Here is a 17746-nt window from a genome sequence, read left to right as displayed (position 1 = left end):
GTGCCCTGTTCCTGATGGAGGGCAAGATGCAATGAGCATCCATCAGCTTGAGTAGCAGTGCCAAAGGGGCAGGAAGCAAAAGCACCAGGTGCCTTTGGAGGAAATGAGAAAGAAACAATTATGTGGAGTCTGGGCTGTGGCTCAGTGTGGAGCACCTGCCTAACACAGTTTAAGCCTGGTTTCCTTCCCTACCATAGCAGAATAACAAAGGTTGGGTTTCACTTGTCAAGGAGGAGACTCAGCATATGGAAAGTTGGAAGAGAATAAAGTAGACATGACATGGGGCAGGCAAGAAGGCTTAGGAAGGAAGGGAGCCTGCCACCAAGTCATCTGACTTTGCTCCTCAGGGCCCACATACTGAAAGGCCTGCCTTTGTGTGTATGGCCCCATATGTACAAAATAAAAATAGAATGAAAACTTAAAGAGATACTCAGACCACACCTCCAGCAGCTGTGGTGAGAGATTTAGTGTTTACGTTGGCATATTGCACACATCACTGTGAAAAGCAACCCAGCAAGGACTTCTGGGGAGATGGTCTGGTTCTGGATTAGACAGAGAGGCGCTTGGGGCTCCAGTGTCACAGATCTGGCTACAGCAATTGAAAACCTGGAGATGTGCAGGGCAGGAGGCAGTCCATTAGCAGCCAGTGTTCACTCTGCACACCAACCCTTGGCATTCAGGGCCTGACTTCTTGCAGCTGGAGTCTGGATTGAGCACCAGGGCCCAAAGAACAGCCCTAAGCACTGATGTCAAGTGAACTGCATGGAAGTACCCTGCATTTGTGCTGTCTCTTTTGGGCAGTCTGGTGATGGTAGGAGACTGCTGCATTGTCTTGCAGCTACAGTTTCCCCCTCTGTCCTCTTGCTGTATGAACTCTACTGTGGTTCAGTCTAGGAAGGGCAGGGCATCTAGGTGACTAGAACTCCATGTATGTGGCTAAATGGCCAAATGGGAGGCCTGAGAGGAAAGCTCAGAGATGTAAAAAAATTCTAACATCTGCTGGTGGAGGTGAATGAAGTACAGGTGTAATGGAACACATCATGGAAGTTCTACATTTCAATTAAAGTTTAATAACTCCAAGCAGACCACATAGAACTTAATAGAACTTATTTATTTTTTCTTAAAGTTTTGGGGTTACCTGACAGCACTTTGGGGGCCAAAAGACAACTTGCAGGAGTTGGTTCTCTTTCACCATATAGGTTTTGAGGATCAGACTCAGGCCATCAGTCTTGGCAGCAAGCACCTTTACCTCATGAGCCTTCTCACTGGCCCTAAAGTTTATTTTTTTTTTTAGATTTATTTATTATGCACACAATGTTCTGTCTGCATGTGCACCTGCACGTCAGAAGAGGGCACCAGATCTCATTATAGATGGTTGTGAACCACCATGTGGGTGCTGGGAATTGAACTCAGGACCTCTGGAAGAGCAGCCAGTGCTCTTAACCTCTGAGCCATCTCTCTAGTCCTAAAGTGTATTTTCTTAAATCACCTTTAGAATACTAAAACTAATATACAAAGAGATAAAGTTAAAATTATAAAAAACTAAAGCAAAACACTAAAATGTTCAAATAATCATTCCAGTATATGTAAAAAAAAAAAAAAAAACAAAAAACCCAGAGAACCAGTGGAACATAAAATCCAAGAATATAAAAAATAATATAAAAAAAATAATTTTTAGTTTTTGTAATTTTATAACTTTTTTGTAATTTTGTAACAGGGCATCACTGTGTAGCCCAGGCTAGCCTCAAACTTGAGGTTCTTTTGCTGCGGCCCAAGAGATGGGATGGTAGGTATATACCACCACACACAGATCAAAATGAAGTCTGAATAAAAACTATGATCCACCTCTGCTGCAAGGCCTGATAGCAAGCCTGTGTGCCTTCCAAAAGTCTGCCAGCACAGCTAGGTTCTGTACCCCAGAACCCAGGTCAGAGCTACCATCTCAGTGCCATCAAAGTCAGCATACGGGAGAAGCAGTGTTGCTGGGAACATGCTCCATGGAGGGGCCTTTAGCAAGTGCCTCAGAGGGAGGGAAAACTAAAGCAGCCCAGGGCTGTGAGGCATCCTAGTGACACCCATCTGCTGCAAAGAACACCCCCAGGGCAATAAATAATAGGACTCTTGGCTTTGGAGGTCAACAGGGCCAAGAGGGTTGTCCTTGCCTTTCTTGGATCCTGGAACCAATCTTGGTTTGTGGCAGCAGTACTCCTGTTTTCTGTCCTCAGGTGTCTTTTTCCTATATCCTGTCACATTGCTATGTGTGTCTATGTTAAAAGCTTTACTATACAATTTATTAATAAAGTTATTATAGTATTAATAAATTAATATATTTATATATTAGAAACACAAAGACATTGGGTCATGGGTGCATTAGGAACTACTTTGATGACTTTGATTTCCATTCTAAGGACCCTATTTTCCATTCTCTGGGGGTAGTGTAGGGTGTAGAATTTAGCTTCTTACAATGAACTAACTGAATGGGACAGTACTGTGCCGAATATCCTGCCCACCCACAAGACATCCCCTTCTACAGTGCCCAGGAAAAAAATCTACCACGTCAGATCACAGCCTGTGTCACCAAGCAAATATCAAACTTGTAAGCTTTTTATTTAAGACCAAGTAGTCCTATGTCTTAGTCTACCCCATTTTTTTTTTTTAAGAAAATACCACAGCCTGAGTTGCTCATAGGCAACATAGTTTATCTCTCACAGTTCTAGAGTCTGCAAGTATAAGACCAGTGTTGTAGACTCGGTGCCTGGTGAGAGCTGTTTCCTCTGACAGACCTCACATGGTGGAAGGGTAGGTGCACTTTACCAGGCCCACAAAGATTCTATTTTCATGATCCAGTCTCCTCCAATTACTGCTTAATTGGAGGCATTTCAACATATGAATCTGGATGAGACAGAAAAATTTGGTACTGCTGGCTGGCGGGGCATTGGAGGAGTCAGCCTCAGCAGCTCACAGCGGGTCTCTTGGCTTCAGTTCTCCCCGGCAGGAGCTGCACCTGGAAGCCCCGCTTCCAAGATTCTACTAGGTATTGTGTCAGCGGCCAATCTGCACTGCTTTTGCCCCTGTAACATCCAGGACACTTTACTGTCTGCAGCATGCTGTGACAGCCAGCTGGGGTCACTATAGCTCAGCTGCTGCATGCTGCGAAATGAACACCATGGCCAGAAGTCAGACATCAAAAGCACATTTCTAGGGCTGTCTTCTGTACCCTCCCTAATCCCTAATAACCCATGGATGGAAATCAAGGCATTTTCTAGCCAGTTCCTCTAACCCTCCCGGATCCATCCATTACCCAGTTCCAAAGCTACTTCCATGCATACACACCAAATACACATTAAAAGCAATTTTTAAAAGGCATCTGTGGCTAGCCAGGGCTACATAGTGAGACTGTTTAAAACAAAACAAAACAAAAACAGCAAAAAACAAACAAACAAACAAACAAACAAAAAAACCAAAACCGAACAAACAAAAACCAAAAAAACCACTTCGGCTTGGTGTTGTACACCTTTAGTCCCATCACTCGAGGCAAAGGCAGACAGATTTCTGAGTTTAAGGCCAACTTGTCTTATACACTCTGTGAGTTCCAAGACAGCCAAGGCCAAATACAAAAACCCTGTAACAAAACAAAGCAAGGTATCTGTATCTAGTACAGTGATGGCACACCTTTAAGTCCAGCAGTTAAGAGGCAGATGCAAGCAGATCTCTGTGAGTTCAAGACCAGTCTGGTCTATATAGCAAATTCCAGGCCAGTCAATTTACAGGATGAGACCCTGTCTCAAAAAATAAACCAACCAACCAAAGGTATCTGTGTGCATGTCTGTAGAGAAGTGGCCTCCTGCTGACTCCCTAGAAGATGACTCCACAGCCTAAGTCCCTGGCCCTGAAGCATGACAGCCTTCCTTTCTAGTAGCTCATTTGTGGCCACCCCTGACTACTATAGGTGCCACCTGACCTGGGTCCTTGGTGTGTGCAGCAACAGCTCCTGGAAAAGTGACAATTACTCAAGGGACACAGTGCCCCACCACTCTGGTTTTCCCAAGGCTGATCCTGGTCACTCTCCATCTTTATAAACTCCACTCTCCCATTCATGGCTGCCATGTTTGAGTCCTCTGATCAGTTGCCAGATCTGCCATCCCACCCCATTCCCAGCCTCCAGCAGCATGGTCATGGTTGGCCTGGCTCCTGAAACTATGAGAAGATAGCCAGCCAGCCAGCCAACATCAGGCTCCATCCTGACTCACAGAATCACCAGTGCAGAGCTCTGTGGTGCTAGGTTGTTGTTTGCCTCCCTACCCCTTCACTCCCATCCCACAGAGCTTCCCTTGACCCCGTAACTGTGACTTGCACCAAACAGAAGATAAATTCCCAGCATCTGTCTTCTCCACTCCAGAAACTAAAGACACAGATAGAAGACACCTGATTTCAACTTCTGGTTTTCACATACATGTATACCACATGTACCTACAAACACATTTTTAAAAAGTCCATATAATATACAATAAACAGATAAATATGAAAGACACTGCACTTCCAGCTCCTCTTTGGCAGCCTTGAATTTCTGGCATTCCTCTGCTTATGCTCAGGCACTCACTAGGTAAAGCAAGGGTTACAGAGATGGAAGGCCTACAGTCTGCATCCACCTAGTGCCTGAGATCGTTAAGTGACTGAATGAATAGGAAACAGTGGACATGCCAGAAGGGATGATTGGCAACTCAGATGCCATAGGCACTAAGCTAACACCAGGATGGTGTGAGGTTTCACCTGCCACTAAAAATACCACACAATTTAAAACTTTTGAATTGCTTATTTCTGGGAAATTTTTCCATTTATTTTTGGATCTCAGTTAAAGAAGGGTAACTGAAACTGTGAGGTGTACATTTCACAAGTACAGATACAAAATTCCTCAATCAAATGCTACCAGATCTAATCCAGCAAAATATAAAAATAGCATACCATAGACAAATGGGACACATTCCAGAAATGCAAAACTGGTTCAACATCTGTAGATCAACTATAAGCCACCACCATACAAAGAGACCAAGAAAATATATAGGGGTGTGTCACAAAAAGCAACAAACAAACAAACAAAACTATAACAAATCACTAGGGATTTGCTCACTATGAAAGGCCCCAACACCTCCAGTGATGTCACAGTCAACAGGGAAGGCTAGGGCATGGCAAGGATAGCCACTCTCACCATGCCTACTCCATTATCATACTGAAGCCTGACTTGGTGGAACAGGGTGAGCAAAGGAAATAAAAGTGACAAATTAAAAAGAAAAACCAAAATTGTTTCTTCTCATAGGTGACATGGTGATTTATATGAAAAACCTCCATTACATAAGCACAAGCCTAAGCATGAGGACCACTAAGTGAGCATCACTGGGCACATGGTGTGAGCGCAGGGACTAATACTCCATAGAGGGGTCAGCTTCACATACCAACAGACTCAACACACAGGCAGTCAAATCCCACCAGATGTTATAACTACAGAGAAGCTAATTCTAAAATGTATATGTATTGCCCAAAGAACAAAAATAGTTCAATTTTGAAAACGGAGAATAAAGCTGGAGAGAACAAACTACACCATCTGAGTTAGTATTTGCTATAAACAAGGCGACCAAAACAGTAGTGCTGAGAAGGCACACAGGTCACACAGATGTGACAAGTAAACAATAGTTCCTTGGGAAAGGCTAATCTTTCTCCAAAAGCCAACCCAGGGCTAGAGAAACTACACTCTACACAAGGCTGAGCTGCAAGCACTGTCCCAACACAGACTAAGTAAGCAACTGCCATGTGCAAGAATTAACCCAAAACCTATACCTTATGCAAAAAAATATGAGACAACATATTTGACTGTCACATCAGAAACAGCAGAATGTCTAGAAGTCACACTAGAAAGGTGTCATGATCTGATGCTGGTAAGGAATTCTGAGAGGATCAGGGAGATAGTTTCATTATAAGGCAAGAATAAAGACATGAAATCAATCTCCAGAAGTTATTCACACACATAAAAGCTAGGAGTGACCTGGGCTGCAGTGGTGGTGCACACCTTTAATCCTAGCACTCAGAAGGCAGAGGCGGGTGGATCTCTCTGAGTTTGAGGCCAGCCTGGTCTACAGAGTGAGTCCTAGGATGTCCAGGCCTACACAGAAAAGCCCTGTCTTGAAAAACAAAACAAGCTGGGAATGGCAGCATGTGCTTGTAATTCCACCACTGGGGATGCAGACAGGTGAGTCCTAGTGCTTATTGGCCAACCAGCGGGCCAGTGAAAGACTCTGCCTAAAAATGAGGTGACAGGTGCCGAAAGAGTGATATCTAAGTGTACCTCCACAACAAGTACACGTGCCATGCTTGTGTGTACACACACACACAAACACACACGAGACAAGACACTGAAAGCATAACCCACCCGGAGCAGTGATAAACATATCTTACCAAAACGAAAGGATTTCCCTACAGAACAGACATAAGAAGATGAAAAGATAAATCTAAAAAAAGTTCAAATAAATGTATTTGTATTTATTTGAACTTTTAATATGTATTCAACAAGACTTGCACCCAGAACAAAAGTCTCAAACACAATACCAAAAAAAAAAAAAAAACAAAAAAACAAACAAACAAAAAAACCATACAACTTAAAAATAGGTAAAATAGGGGCAAGGAAGATGGCTCAACAGTAGGGAGCACTGGCTGTTCTTCCAGGGGGTCTAGGTCAGTTCCCAGAACCCACATGGTGTTACAGCTGTCTGTGGCTCCAGCTCCAGAGAATCCAATACCCTTACACAGACATGCTCACAGGGAAAGCATTAATGTACATAAAATAAAAAGAAATAAATCATTAAAAACTAGGTAAAGCACATGAATTAGAAAATACAAATTTAAACCATGGCAAGATATGACTACATGTTGGTTACTGACTGTAATGAAAACACACTATGAGGCCAAGTGCTCTTGGGGATGTGGAGTAACAAGAATGCAGCTTGCAGTTGTGTTTTATTGGGGACACAGCCAGATTGAAAATAAATTCACCAACCCAGGGATTGCTCCAGCATGGTCTGGTGCTTTGTATTTGATTAACTACTTTGCTTCCTGAGGTCTGCTTGCTGCCTTTTACAAGTAGACTATCACATGCCCCAAGTAATGCTGTGTAACCTCGCCTCCAAAATTATCCCTGATTGGCTAAACCTGGGAAAGACAATGTGGCCAAGGTTCAAGGGCTTGGAGGACAGAAGGATCACAGGAGGTGAAGAAACAGTTACTAGAGGAGAAAGAAGTGGGACGGCTATGGATTAGCATGGAGAGAACCATGTGGCCAGGAGACATGTACTCTGAGGATCTGTGGAGTTGGAGAGAAGCAGCCAAGATAAAAAGCATAAGCAAGTATTTATGGTATTATGGATGGGAAGTAGCCCATATAGGAGTGATTAAAGCAAATGGTATGGGATATAGGAGTGGGAAGTAACAAGGTAGCTTAAGGGGTTTATACTTGCCCAGCCCCAGGTTTAAGAAATATTAAAAACACAACAGCTGTCTGTGTCCTTTATTGATACAGTAGTGAGTAATAATTATAGGCTATTAATAGTAAACATTTATAGCCTTTTTATTTTCTGCAACAGGGGATGGTGGCATAACCTATAGCCCCAGCTACTCTGGAGGCGGAGGGACAGGATCCATTGAGTTTGAGACCAGACTGGGCAACATAGTGAGGCCTAGCTCAGTAAATAAGCAAAAGAATGAAATGAAATGCATTTTCTGTGCAGCATAGTAATCTGTAATCCCAGCACTAGGGAGGCTAAGGCAGGACTATGAGACCAGCATGGGCTGTATAGCAGAACTCTTCAACAAAAACATTTTTAGAGCCTGGAGATGTACCTCAGTTAGTAGAGTGGTCACCTCACAAGCCAAGTCCTTAGTTAGAAACCCAGGTGTGGTGACACGTGTCTTTAATGCCAGCACTTGGGACAGGTGCAGATAGAGCAGAGGCAGGCAGAGCTCTGTGAGCATAAGGCCAGCCTGGTCTACAGAGTGAGTTCCAAGACAGCCAGGGTCACATAGCGAGACTCTGCCCTCAAAACAGACAGACAGATAGACCTACAGAATCCCAACACTGCATAGACCTGCTGTGGAGCCTGTAATCCTGGCACGTGGGGAGGTGAAAGCACAACATAAGACCTCATCTCAAAACCAAAACCCATATATGGTTTAACACATGACCTGGTAGCTCCTCTCTCAGAGTAAACCTTTGAGAAAGGCAGCATGACAACCCCAGAACAGATTTTTGCAGCAGTTGTAGTCACAAATGCAAAAAAACCTGAAAACTACTCAAGCAAGATTACACAGGTGAGCAAACTGGCTCATTTACACAGTGGGACACTATCCTGTAAAAGGAAATACACTAGCCATTTTTTTTTTCTTTTAAGCCTCATTATATAGCCCTAGCTGGCCTGCACTTGCTATGCAAAGTAGGCTGGACTTAAATTCACAGAAATCCACCTGTCTCTGCTTCTCAAGTGCTAAGATATACAATGCTCTCTAAAACGATAAACCTGAGTATGCAGAATAGTTTTGTCAACATGACACAAGCTAAAATCATCTGAGAAGAGGGAACCTTAAATAAGATTAGGCTATAGGCAAACCTATGGGGCATTTTGTGACTAAGAGTGGGTCCAGCCTATTGTGGGTGGTGCTTTCCCTGGGCTGGTGGTTCTGGGTTCTATTAAAACAAAAAAACAAAACAAAACAAAACAAAAAAAACCACTTTTAATCCCAGCACCACATAGGCAGAGGCAGGTGAATCTAAGTTTAAGGCCAAATCTGGTCTACAAAAGAGTTCCAGGACTGCCAGGACTACACAGGGAAACCCAAACGAACAAACCAAAACCTAAAAGAAAGCAGGCTGAACAAGCCAGTTAGCAGCACCCCTCCATGGCCTCTGCATCAGCTCCTGCCTCCAGGTTTCTCCCCTGATTTCCTCTGACAGTGACTTGGAAGTGTAAACTGAAAAATCTCAGACCAGGTTTCTTTGGTCATGGTGTTTCGTCACAGAGTAACCTTAAGACAGAGGGAGGACAAACTGAGATACTGGCAGTGGTGAGTGAGCAGCCACCACTGGGTTGATGGAGACACTCCTCCACATCATGTTTACCATGAGCTTACACAGAACTTCCCATTCTTTAATATTCTCATAACTTCAGCAAGAAGAAAATCTGATTTTATTATGTGATGTTTAAAGAATCTATTTAATATTTTAGCTGTAAAGAACGACAGACCAAGTAGTGATGTTTCATCCAGGTGACTTGAAGTGCTGAAAAACACTTGATGATGATCTCTATACATAATTTAAAAAGGAAAAAAAAAACCATGAAAAACAAACAGTGAAAGGAAGTAAGCCACATGCCTGTAATCTCCGCATTCAGGAGGATCTCTGCAAGTCTGAGGTCATCCTGGTCTGATCTACAGTTTCAGGAGAACCGTGGCTACAAAAAGAGGAGCAGGGGCAAGCAGCAAAGAAAGAAAACGAGGGCAGGGGCTGTTCTTAAAGTGTTTGCACTTTGAATATATAAAATTATTGTTACAAAAATATATAATGTAACTAAAATTCTGGGTAACACAGGAAGACAAAAAGGGCACAAATCATTTCCCCTGGGGCTGGAAGAGAGAGAGCTCAGAGGTTAAGAGCACTAGCCACTCTTGCAGTGGGCAGAATCTGGTTCCCAGCACCCATGTCAGGTGGCTCATTGCTGTCTTTAACTCTATGTTCCAGGAATCCCACACCGTCTTCTGACTGATCCAGATACCTGCATACAAATGTGTACACACACACACACAAAAGAGGCTAGAAAAAGAGCAGTTAAGAGCATGTGCTGGTCTTTTAAAGGACACAGGCTCAATTCTCAGCAACCACTTGGTGGTTCACAATCACTTGTAACTACAGTTCCAGGGGATCTGAGAGCCTATTCTGGCTTCTTTGGGCACCAGGCATGCACACATACACACATGCATACATACATGCATGTACTAACACATACACCTGAAATAAAAACCAATATATATATATATATATATATATATATATATATATATATATTCTGTCACCACTCTTGCTATATATATATATACATACATATACACACACACATATATACATACACATTATATACACACACACACATTTTTAAAGCTGGGTGTTGTTATATACACATTATATACACACACACACACATTTTTAAAGCTGGGTGGTGTACGTAGGAGGCAGAAGCCAACCTGTTTTACACAATGAGTTCTAAGACAAGCTACCCAGAGTGATCCTGTCTCAGAAACAAAGGTTAAAAACAGTTCTTTGGCAGATTATGCAATGGTATAAGCCATTAAGAAGAGCTTAGCACTTTCTTCTTTTCATTTTTCTGAATTTTTTGTTTGCTTGCTTGTTTAAGGCAGGGTTTTAAATGTAGCCAATGCTGGCCTAGAACTTTCAATCCTTCTATCTTAGTACTGAGGCTAGAAATTTTATACTACAACAGGATGTTTGATAGTTTCTAAAAAGTGATACAACCCATCGCTTTTTAGAAAGTCTAGTAGATTTACTAGACTTGTAAGAAATGAGAAACTGTGTTTACACAAATATGGAAGTAAACATTCCAAGCATCATTTCATAGCAGGCAGGCAGTAGAAACAGCTCAAATGTCTGATATGTCAATAAATAAATGTGTTTGGTGCCCAGAAAACATTATCTAGATATCAGATTTTCTAAGGGGCTGGGGAGATGGCTCAGTGGCTAGAGCCCTTGATGCATAAGCATGTAGACCAGAGCTTTGATCTCCAGTGCCCATCTACAGGTCAGATTAGTATGGTGGTCTGCCTGCAATCCCAGAACTGAGAAAGGAGAGATGGAGTTCTCAGAGCCCTGTCTCAATAGACTGAAGACTCTCCACATCAACTTCAGAACGTCACATGGAGCACACACATTAAAAAATAGTAACAGCAGGGCAGTTGTGGCTCATGCCCTTAGCACTTGAGAGGCAGAGGCAGGTGGATCTCTATGAGTTCAAGGCCAGTCTGGTCTACAGAGTTCATTCCAGGACAGCCAGGGCTACACAGAGAAGCCCTGTCTAGAATTTTTTTTTTTAAAGATGCTATAGCATGGATGAACCTTGACAACATCACGTTAAAAAGCCTCTATTGCTATCCTGAACACATGTGCTGGCAGGAGGTGGTGGTGTAGTCAGAGGGCAATGATTCTTTAGAATGAGGACTCATGAGGTGTATGTGTATCGGCCACCGCCCTGAGGCGATGTGCCTGCTCACCTGTCTCCAGAGAGCTGGTATGTCAGGCCTCTCCTCCTCCTTGCAGCTTAATTCCCTCGTGGCATCAAGGAAGGAGATAACACATCAGTCTCACTAGATGCAAACACTGACTTACAAGGCAGCTGCTCAGCAGTCTGAGCAGCTCAGCTCTGTGAGCTGTGTGCTTCCCCACCATAGGTGGAGAGCTGAGTGGCCTCCACCCTTCTGCTGTTAGCACTCCTCCAACCCATACAGGTTCAGATTCTGTCACCACTCTTGCCCTATGCATACTGTTCTTTTCGTTTTGGTTTCTCAAAACAGGCTCTCATTGTGTAGCACTGGCTGACCTTGAACTCTTAAGAGATCCAACCAGCCTCTGCCTCTTGGGCACTGGGACTAAGGGTGTGTGCTGCTATGCCCAGACCTCTGTGGATACCTTTTTATTCTTCCTATTCCACAGTTCTATCTCCTGTGTGTGTTGGATGCACACACAGTAGGGCTGGAACTCAGAGCCTTTAGAATGACAAGTGTGTTCTACCACTGTACTACACCTCCAGCCCCCACATTTCCCCTCCTCCCCAAGACAGGGATTCTCTGTGTGTAGCCCTGTCTGTCCTGGAACTCGATTTGTATACCAGGCTAGCCTCAACTCCCAGAGATCCTTCTGCCTCTGCCTCCCCGAGTGCTGGGATTCAGGTGTGCACTCCTGCACCCAGCTTCCATTCCCTTTTAAAGGTAAGAAAACGACTTCAATGTAACAACGACCAACTTGGGGCTGGCAACACAGCTTAGTTGGAATGTAGAGAGGTCTGGAGGTCAACCCTCAGAAGCCAGTCACAGTGGCTTATGTGGTTACACTTGTAATCACAGCACTTAGGAAAGAGAGGCAGGAAAGTTCAAAGTCATCCTTTGCTAGTTGGAGAGTTTGAGGCCTGCTGAGACTGAAACTCTGCTTTAAAAAAAATTACCAGCTGGGCAAGTGGGTGTATGCCTTTAATCCCAGAACTTGGGAGGCAGAAGTAGGCAGACGTCTGTTAAGGCCAGTCTGGTCTACCTGGTCAGTTCCAGAACAGTTAGGACTACACAGAGAAACCCTGCCTCAAAAAAACAAAACAAAACAAAAACAGAAACAAACAAAATGTCAAAACAAAACAAAACAAAAAATCAACTTCAACCTGAATTTACTAATTCTACTTTTAAAACACATTTTGAAAAAAAACACATTTTGAAGAAAAAGAAAAAGTATGAAATGCCAAACATAGAAACCCACTGTTAGAAACAAAACTTTAAAATCATTGTTTAACTGATCATATCTTGGCTTTGAACTTTTTTCTTTTCTTTCTTCTTCTTCTTCTTTTTTTCTTTCCCAGACAGGGTTTCTTTGTGTTGCTCAGGCTGTCCTCAAATTTAGAGATCTGTCTGCCTCTGCCTCCCAGAGTGCTGGGATTAGAGGTGTGCACAACTACCACCCAGCTGGCTTTGAATTTTTCCACATGAAGAAAGTTCAGACACAACCAAGAATCAGTGTTGGAAAGACCAGAAACTTTTATGAAGCAGGAAGAAACTAAGTAGAAAAATGAACAGAAATGGGCAATTCCATGGAGACATCCCGGAGCAATAATCCTGGTAAAAATGTCTATAGTCCTCAGATGTGCAAGTTATTCCAGAGCCCATGTGAAATGCTGGAGGAGGCCGTGAATCCTGCCCACATGCTGTAAGGCCCAGATGCACCCCACTGCAGTGTAGGGACAAAATGTGTAAGGGATAACTATATAACCCTAACTCTCCTCTTGAGTCCACAGGAGACAGGTAGGCCTAGACCTGTTCCAGCTTAAGAACTCACAGTACAGAACTCAGGGGAAAGAAACAAGATGCTTCCTCCATCAGCAAGTCACAAGGCAGTCAGAGTGAAGTCAGTTTTCTGCCATGATGCCACTCTAGGCTGCTTCACAACAACATATACAGTGTGAAAATTCAGACACAACAGGAACAGAACAGTCCACAAGGAACATGACGAGGTTAGAGGGCAATGTCTCCTTGTCAATCATAGCATGCTAACAGAACTGGGCATGGATGGGTCCACTGTGATGCTCTGCCCACTGGATATTCCTTCTGACTCTAATAAACATGCCCCATACCCAGGCCACAGTCTCTCCACCCCAACCAGTCCGAAAAGCAAACCAGACCAGGACCCTGAGACAAAAATCCTGCACACAGGCCAGGCCAAGGGTCAGCCCTTCATCTCTACTCAGGCAGATCTACAATGGAATGGTCATTGGGCTTGAAGGATATAAGGAACAGAGACAGGTAATGTAAGTAAGGCAGAAAGCCCCAGAGGGTCATCACTGCCAAGACTGGATACAGCAGGCAAACTGGAGCACATGAACACCACTCATCACAGACATCTCAATAGTTTAATCACTTCTCAATACAGGCCACTGGGTAGGGCTATGCAGTCCAGGCAGGCCCTTCTCCAGTGAGTGCCTATGTCTCAGAGTGATTCTCTCCTGGGTTATACTCTGCAGGTGGATGCCCTTCTCCTGTGCAGTCCCTACCTCTTTTCCACAAGCCAGAGTGAGTAAGGCCAATCACACTCTTGCTGCTGGTACAGCTCTGCAGCTCTGAGAGGCCCTTTCTGAGTACCCCACCCAAGGACCTCTCCCTTCCCCAGACAGAAGAGACAAGAGCTTTTCTACTGGAAAGCTGAGAAGATCCCAGCTGGTCTCACCAGGACCCTGAGCTGAATGAACCCTCCACTCAGTCTACCAATTGAGGACCACCTGGAGGCTCCTTTCTGCCTTTCTGTGTGATGGTGACTGGCTTTAGCCTGAGGCCCTCCTCAGCAATTTCACCAAGCCTGTCCACGCTTGTGTGGCAGGGCCCTGGTCCAGTGTGGCAGCTCCTCACTGAGCTGCTATCCCTAGTTGGGGTGGCTAGAGTCCTGTTAGGTCCACAATAGCTTTGATGAAGATAGCATCATCCCGCACGTAGGAATTCTTGGCCTCCATTTTGGACACAGGACAGAAGAGGGGACATCCACTGGCGATATTCATATCACTGACAGGCCTCTGAAAGGAGGATGAGGTAACATCAGGCCTGAATGCGTCGATCACATGCTCCCGGTTATTCTGGTCCAGCAGCATCAATGTCACCTGAGAGAAATCAATCCAGAGAGAGAACATGTGCCACCTGGAAACCCTATATTAATCCTGTCCTACCTTCCCACAGCAGTATGCCTAAATATACTGGCTACAGTTTTCTCAGCTTCTCATCCAGGAATAGCAAATGCCACGCTGGTACTGCATGCTCATAGTGCCTGGAAACTGAGGCTAAAGCTCAGTACTAGCCATTAGCACTGAGCTTCTCTAGTACTCATCTACAGATGTTTTCTTGCTGAGATCCTGAAGCTTGCCCTGGAAGAAAAGTACTTCACAACAAGAATGGGGGTCTGACTGTTGGCCATCAACTGGCCAGCATCTCTGGGCCTGCTAGACCTCACCACTGCTTTGCTTCCTGCACTGGCTTTTGTGGAGAGAGCTGGGCTCTGAGTGGTGAAGAAAAGAGACCATGCTCAGTTTAGTCTGGTCTCTGGAGTTTCAATTCCTTAATTAAGGAAGACCCTGGTTTTAAATAGTCACACACTGACAGAGGGGCTCTGTGGCTTCAGTCTTCCCCTAAAGCATACTTCCCCAGGACACTTCAAACATTTGTGGGTCATGAAGGCAGTCATGTGTCACAACCAGCACTGAGAAGTCACTGGAACACCACAGCTCAATATGCCTGGGTACACACATTTGTCTTGGACAACCTAGCCACTTGGAAACTGTACTCAACCTCACCCACAGATGCACCTAGAATCTTGGGGTTCCTCTTATACCTTTTGATTAAAAGGCCACCGCAAGAGAGCATCATTGGGGCCTTTCATCACCACGAAGAAAAGAGACAGATGAGTTCCCCGCCCAGTGCCATCACCATTCAAGTAGACGCGTAGACACATCTTGTAGCCATATCTGCTTGTGTAGAAGGCTGGAGGTATAGAAAGGGGCCAGTGAGGACAGGGCAGGACACAGTTCTCCCTTTGCAGCCCACCCTCAGACAGACAATAACATAAAAAATCATTTACCTTTTGGGAAATAACAAGAAAAGGTTTCCCTTTCAAAAGAAACCCCCCTCCATGCAGAGAATCTTGCCATGCAGCTTAGGATGCCCCCTAACTCCAAATCCTCTTACCTTACATCTTCAGCAAAGTCATTAGTGTGTGTGCTCATGTGCAATATTCTGGGAGGGACATACATGCCATGACCATTTGTCTCCTTCCAACTTTTTGTTTTGTTTTTGGGACAGGGGCTCTCTATGTTCTTTTGGAACTCCCTCTGTAGTCCAAACTGGCCTCGAACTCATAGATATTTGCCTGCCTCTGCCTTCCGAGTGCTGAGTTTAAAGGTGTGCGCCACCACTGCCTGCCCTCTCCTACCACTTTTAATGTGGGTTCCAGAGACCAATCTTAGAAATACAGTGAGCCATTTTGCTGTGTCCCCCCTTTAAAGTAATAACGAACAATGATAATTTCAATAACCTCAAATATACAAAACTATGGTGGCAACCCCCCAGTAGCTTGTGTCCTCAGCAAAGCTATGAAAGGAGACCAAGCCACAGGAACCCCAAGTCTGCCAACCTCAGCAGAGGCATCTGAGGAACAGAAACTCAGATCAGCAGAATCAAAACCCTTCAGGCCTACAGCAGTTCTTACCCTCTGGGTCACGACCACTTGTAGGTTGCATATTAGATAATCACATTACGACTCATAACAGTAGCAAAATTACAGTTATGAAGTAGTAACAAAACAATTTTATGGTTGGGGGTCACTACAACATGAGGAACTGTATTAAAGGGTCACAGTGTTAGGAAGGTTGCGAACTACTGCTTTATAGGTGAAAACAAGAGCCAGAACATGGTTAAGGCTACATAGGACAAGAACTGGACCTGGTAACACAAGCTTCCCAACCCAAGATCAAGTTCAGCCTGGGCTACACAATGAATCTGAGGCTACCTTGGGCTACAGTGTGAAACCCTGCCTCAAAAAGTAAGAAAAGACACATAATCTACTATAACGTGCAAAGGAAACATGTGAATAGTTGGTTGTGAAGACGAATTTTTGTGTCAGGTCAACTGGGTCAAGGGGTACCCAGACGGCTGTTGAAGCACTATCTCTGAGTGCTGTGAGGGCTGTTTCTAAGAGACTGGAAGATGAGTGGTGGACCACATGAGAAAGATCACCCTTCGTTTAGGTGAATCTGATCAACTGAGAATCAGAACAAAAATAACAGAAAAATTAAACTGGTCTCCCTGCCCCAGACATCAAGCTTTTTGGTATTTGGACTACAGGATTTATACCAGCAACTAGTCTCCACATAGAGCTGACCTACTGTGGATCTTGCCTCATCAACCACATACGCCATCCTTAACAGCCCTTATACCTGTGGGTCTGCAATGTCCCACCCCATGCCCATTTGTTAAACATCTGATGTTGCCTGGAGATGGTGGAACCTTTCTAATGGGGCCTAAGAGGCAGTGTTTCAGTCACTGCAAGAGACATGCTCTGCAAGAGGACAGTGGGCTTTGCACTCATTTCACCCCTCTTTCTTTTGCTTCCCAGCTGGGAAGCAAATAGCTCTATACCACAGGCTGCTTGCCATGATGTGATGCCGTAAGTCCAGAGCAGAAAGGCTAATCAATCCTAGATTGGAACCTAAAGCTGTGAGTCAAAATAAATATATCCTTTAGGTGAAGATCTGAACAATGGTATTCAGTTGGTTCTGCTCCCCCCCCCCAAAAAGCCCTACCTGCTAGTTTTCCTGACATCCCGCAGCCCATGGCAATAGGACTATATCCATGTTCTCGATGACAGCAGAAGGGCTCCGCTGAACCTCTGTAGCAGAGCTCCAAATGCAGTGCTAGGAAAATGCCTTCTCTGTTCCTTGTAGCCTCTATGTCTACCAACCTGGATCACCAACACTATTCAAACAGATCTTTTACACAGACAAGCTTTTGCCTGCCTATGTCCCCAGGAAGCTGCTACAAGGGACTTGGGCTCCTAATGTTGGACCCTTATCATACTCACTGCCTTAACCTGAGCTTGCATACCCTACCAGTTACCACCTACTAAATCACCTGCAAGGGGAGACACTGCCAACATAGACTACACAAGCCTAGAAATAGTATTAGGTAAGTGTCCCATGCGTGCTCACCTAAGACTCTTGTTTTCCTAGCCTCTGTCTGGAGAAGACAGGGTCTCTAGGTTTGCTTACTTCTAGACCTTGCTGAGACACTGTGAAAATATGCTATAGAGATGCAGTGCTTAATCTTCCCAAGCAAGGGCAGGGACCAGTGTCAAGGCAAATCTAGTAACAACAGGGTCTCAAGGTCTCAGCCTTGATCCTAGAACATTTAA

General features: G+C 44.4%; 1 protein-coding gene across 8 annotated transcripts in view; it reads right to left on the bottom strand.

Moving 5' to 3' along the window:
• Positions 1 to 12816: 12816 nt before the first annotated feature.
• Positions 12817 to 17746, bottom strand: part of Traf2 (TNF receptor associated factor 2) — a 29172-nt gene continuing 24242 nt past the window's right edge. For all 8 annotated transcript variants that reach the window (XM_021651094.2, XM_060389592.1, XM_021651095.2 and 5 more), the window contains 2 exons: positions 15173 to 15321; positions 12817 to 14447 (listed from right to left, as the gene is read on the bottom strand). In XM_021651094.2, the coding sequence (XP_021506769.1) occupies positions 14229 to 14447; positions 15173 to 15321 (368 nt within the window). In that variant the 3' untranslated portion in view covers positions 12817 to 14228. The remainder of the gene's footprint in view (positions 14448 to 15172; positions 15322 to 17746) is intronic.

This window comes from Meriones unguiculatus, chromosome 8 (assembly GCF_030254825.1).
Source record: "Meriones unguiculatus strain TT.TT164.6M chromosome 8, Bangor_MerUng_6.1, whole genome shotgun sequence".
In the NCBI taxonomy this organism is placed as follows: domain Eukaryota; kingdom Metazoa; phylum Chordata; class Mammalia; order Rodentia; family Muridae; genus Meriones; species Meriones unguiculatus.
Note: the sequence above shows the minus strand (reverse complement) of the source record. Positions and strands in the feature narration are given on the sequence as shown.